The sequence below is a fragment of the Sesamum indicum genome, linkage group LG6, assembly GCF_000512975.1.
Source record: "Sesamum indicum cultivar Zhongzhi No. 13 linkage group LG6, S_indicum_v1.0, whole genome shotgun sequence".
Taxonomy (NCBI): Eukaryota; Viridiplantae; Streptophyta; class Magnoliopsida; order Lamiales; family Pedaliaceae; genus Sesamum; species Sesamum indicum.
Window position 1 is genome coordinate 4,715,471 of NC_026150.1, and position 4,514 is coordinate 4,719,984.

Consider the following 4,514-nt stretch of genomic DNA (forward strand, 5'->3'; position numbering starts at 1 on the left):
AATTTTTATCATTGTTCTTTGTTTAGCAAATATGGTTACCCTCACATTTTATAGTACATTGTCGAGAGATTCTAAACTTGGGCCTTTCTAGATTTAATGTTATATGTCGTATTGGTGGTATATATATGCCCCTGTGTTCAAATATTTCGGATTGGTGGCTTCTGAGCATGACTAAAACTGTAAATATTAGTATCAAGGTAATTCCTGATTTGACGGTTAACTTAGACTTGTACATTGTACAATATCTGGTCAGCTGAGGTGGTAACATTAATTCCAGAATTTTCTGCTGCTTTATTTACGAGCTATATAGTCGTGCACAACTGAAGCGAATAAAGTCTATCCATAAAAGGAATGATCCTGTTTTATTTCTGAGATAAACTGATATAAGATAAGTATTTTGTATAGGAAAATAACTGCCAAAGAGTCATTATTTTGAGTTGATTAAGAATGTGTGAGACATTTTTCTTTTTCCAAGTGATGCATGCACAGAGCCATGGACTTGGTTGAATCATTTTGCATCAGCTTAGCATATGTTGCATGAGTATTTCATGCTTCAACCATACCTTGTAAAAGTTTCATGGATTACATTGTTTGAAGTTTTGTGCAAATAGAGACAAGTAGCAGTTTGATTAGGCACTTTGTTCCATTTCCTTTCTTAAGAAACCTTTGTGATTGCTCGACAGACAAATACATAAGATTGAGTTGTAACAGTGATTATTTTGGTAAATCTATTGTCATCTTTTCATAATACGCTTATTTGACCTACTGAAATATTGAAACTGAAGGGTTTTCCCTGGGAGTCTCCAAGGAATGTCAATGTCCTACAAGCTCAACAACGTGCCGACCTGCACGTCGGAGGGGCCGCAAGAGAAAAACTAAGCCAAAAAATGAGCTGAGTGATTCTGAAGTCACTGTTCCCCTACGTATTCATTTTCGTGGGCAAGCAAGGAGAGGCCAATACGGCAGTAATACAACAACCGACGAACGAGGAAAGTTAGACTCTGCAACATTTCTTCACTACTTCATGTAGGTGCTATGTTTAACCTCATATCAAAAGTTGAACAATACTGCTTTCTGCAACAAGAATTAAATTTTGACTTTGTGTAGGCATATTTGGAGTGCTTTTCCAGAAGAGAAGGTGAAATCAGTTGCATACTTCGACCCTTTATGGTTTGACTTATATGCAAATGAAAACAATAGAGTGATGGTTCTGAATTGGATCAAAGAGAAGAACATATTTTCAAAGAAATACGTTCTGGTTCCTATAGTTATGTGGTATGAGTTTCTTTGTAAGTTGTAATCATGCAATGAGAAAACCTTTATTGTTTGAGGTGGAGTTTGTATACTAAGATTTCATTTTGGTAGGTCTCATTGGAGCCTCTTGATCTTTTGTCACTTGGGAGAAAGTCGACATTCGAGAACTGCTACTCCTTGCATGCTGTTGCTTGATTCATTACATGCAATAGGTCCCACACGGCTTGAACCCTTGATAAGAAGGTCCCGGTAGTCTTAGTTGATCAATCTTGTATTGCTTCCTAATCCGTATTCATCCATTTATAGTAAACTTTTTTTAAAAACAAAATCGGTGTTATTTGCACTGCAGGCTTCTCTTTGACATATTTGTATCGGAGGAGAAGCTGGAGAGTAAAGAACAGCTTAAAAAAATACCTCTCTTGATTCCAAAGGTTGTAGTTCTTATCCATTTTTCACACATATATTTATAACATAGACTAAGCATCTACAGGTGTCATTTTGAATGCTGTTTTCAGGTTCCGCAGCAGAGAAAAGGTGAGGAATGCGGATTTTATGTTCTGTACTACATAAACCTATTCTTGGAAAGTGCTCCTCAAAATTTCGACATTTCTGAGGGCTACCCGTACTTTGTGAGTTCTAATTTTCTTGCATTATTACGAAATGCTTTCCCATTACTCATAAAGGGCTATTGCTATGTTTTTCGGTAATGTATGCACCCGCTTCAGTTTCCACTGTATTTGCAGATGAAAAAGGACTGGTTCACCGCTGAAGGAGTAGAGTCCTTCTGCAAAAGGCTCGACTCTTTTCCTGTTGTTTCAAGTGATCATGACGATTCTGCTTCCGTGGATTCTAGCAATTCTGTTGAACTGATCGAGACTGTCGGCAGCTAGGTTCAACTCCCAGCACACTCCCTCTCTCTCTCTCTCTATGTATGACTTGTTTGAACATCGTAGTCTCAGTTCCTTTTGAGATAACAAGGAAAAAGAAGCTAATAGTAATTGTACTTATTTCGCGCTCACTGTATTCTTTTTGCAAACTTGGGTAAGTGCGGCTTGTTTTGGTTCAGTCGGGATGTCCTCCAAGCTAAATGTTTACGACTTGTTAAGGCCGGAACCACTTGGAAAGGCAGCAGTCAGTTTTCTTCTGCTTTTCCCATTCTTCATAACTGTAGATGAATGGAAAGAACCCTTCTTGCATGGGGTAACTAATTTGTACTTGTGAGCAAATGCATGAAAAGAACAACACACTTGAATAGGAGCACTTGCATGTTTTGTACAATTACTCAACACTAGATTTGTATAGTACAAGTGCCTTTCTTGAATCTTTTCAACTTACGTATTCTGAACTTTCTATTATATGAATCGAGTGTAAAAATATCAAATATTACTACATTAGTTGTGTGACTATTATTATATCGACATGAATGATTCACACTGTTTGATATCTTCATACTCGATAAATGTAAGAAAGACCCTGTATTCTTTCCAAGATTGTCATCTTAGTTACAGGGTCGTTATGAATCTTACTTATTATGAACTTTTTTTATATGAGTCCAGTGTGGAAATATCAAATAATACTACGTAGCCGCATGACTTATATTGTACTGATACGCTATTTGATGTTTTCATTGTGGATGAATGTAAGAAAAATCTTGTATTCTTTACCAAGGTTGTAAGCTTAGTTATGAAGATTCTGAGACAATTCAAATTAAAAAATGGGCCCATGTCATAACATGCCACATTATTTGAATTGTTTGATGTTGGAAATCAAATGAATTTTAAATTATTCTAACATGGAGTTATTTTAATTTTTTTTTAAAATTCAGATAATTCCTTCAAATTTGAATGCGTCAATTCAAATACAGTCTAATACAATTCGTGATAATCACAATATTTGATTCATTAATTTTAAAAAAAGAATATATCACAAAACTAGATTCATAACCAAAGATTATATTTAGTATATCAAAATAATTTTATATAATTATATAAGTAATAAATGAGTTTCTATCCCTATTTTGCCCACATGTTGAACGTACCACGATCACTAAATACTGTATTATTAAAGTTGAGAGATACCACGCATCCTACCTGTGGTATATATCAATTCTTTCGACTCTGGAATAAAAAATATTATATTAAATATATTATAGTTACTTAGATTATTTGGAATGAATAATTCAACTCATGTGTATATAGTTGAATTACAATTTAAATAGGAATTAGTATCGTACTGTATTTCGGTATATTATTTTATTAGGTAATACCACGCATCCTACCTGTGGTATATATCAATTCTTTCGGCTCTGAAATAAAAAAGATTATATTAAATATATTATAGTTAGATTATTTGGAATGAATAATTCAACTCATGTGTATATAGTTGAATTACAATCCAAATAGGAATTAGTATCGTACTGTATTTCAGTATATTATTTTATTTGTCTGACCTAATAATGGAAATTGAACGGGCCTTAAATTATAAAAAGACGAATTGACAAAAATATCCCTGATGAGGTATAAATATTGGGTCACGCCACGCATGCGCTTGAGAACGCACGAGGTCCCTCACGGTCAATCTGTCAACACTGCTCTGAAAGGTTTGTAACCCTAAGTAGTGCCCACACTGCCCACACTGACTTTCCGCCACCTATCTCCGCCGCAACCCCCACCGCCGCCGTCACGGAGGACCACTTCGGTCGTGACACCGAGAACTTTTGATTCTGAGGATTTTTATCTCTCGTGAATTCGTATTTAATCCACTTATTTTTTTTAGCCTGTGTACTTGTTTGTATTCGTAAGTATGGGGATGGGCGAGAATGATGGTGGGGGTGATCAGTTCAATAATCACGACTTTGTTGTCTGTGGGCCCCCCAAGTCGCCCTGGAAGACTCCGGCCGCTGCTTCTCCGGTGGTTGACGCTGATTCAGAGTCTTGGCCCGCGCTCTCTGATGCGCAGCTACGAGCGAAGAATAATGGGGGTATGGATTCCATCTCCTCCAAGTCTCCGCCGCTAGTTGCAACAGAGGTTGATGGTTGTGGTGGTGCCCTTCCTGCGGCGCAGCCGGTTGGTGTTGTTTCTTTGTTAATTTGTGTTGAATCTTTATTTTTGTTTTCTTCCCTGTTTGGTATTTGTTGCTTTATCGAGGAATGCAGCTGGTATCTGCATTGAGGTTTGTGGTTTAAGATTTATCTCACTTTTGTGAGTTGTTTATTAGTTGCATCAATTACATATTTAATCATGTAAAGAGTTTGAGTTTT

General features: G+C 36.4%; 2 protein-coding genes across 6 annotated transcripts in view; both read left to right on the top strand.

Moving 5' to 3' along the window:
• LOC105163731 (ubiquitin-like protease 4) overlaps positions 1 to 2,261 on the top strand; it is a 5,110-nt gene extending 2,849 nt beyond the window's left edge. For 4 of the 5 annotated variants that reach the window (XM_011082175.2, XM_020694428.1, XM_020694429.1 and 1 more), the window contains 6 exons: positions 786 to 1,026; positions 1,108 to 1,275; positions 1,366 to 1,497; positions 1,604 to 1,685; positions 1,770 to 1,883; positions 1,980 to 2,261. In XM_011082175.2, coding sequence (XP_011080477.1) covers positions 786 to 1,026; positions 1,108 to 1,275; positions 1,366 to 1,497; positions 1,604 to 1,685; positions 1,770 to 1,883; positions 1,980 to 2,144 — 902 coding nt within the window. In that variant the 3' untranslated portion in view covers positions 2,145 to 2,261. The remainder of the gene's footprint in view (positions 1 to 785; positions 1,027 to 1,107; positions 1,276 to 1,365; positions 1,498 to 1,603; positions 1,686 to 1,769; positions 1,884 to 1,979) is intronic. The other variant, XM_020694427.1, reaches the window with a different exon arrangement.
• The window catches only part of LOC105163732 (la-related protein 1A), a 9,038-nt gene continuing 8,329 nt past the window's right edge, over positions 3,806 to 4,514 (top strand). Inside the window, exon 1 of the mRNA XM_011082176.2 lies at positions 3,806 to 4,320. Coding sequence (XP_011080478.1) covers positions 4,057 to 4,320 — 264 coding nt within the window. The 5' untranslated portion in view covers positions 3,806 to 4,056. The remainder of the gene's footprint in view (positions 4,321 to 4,514) is intronic.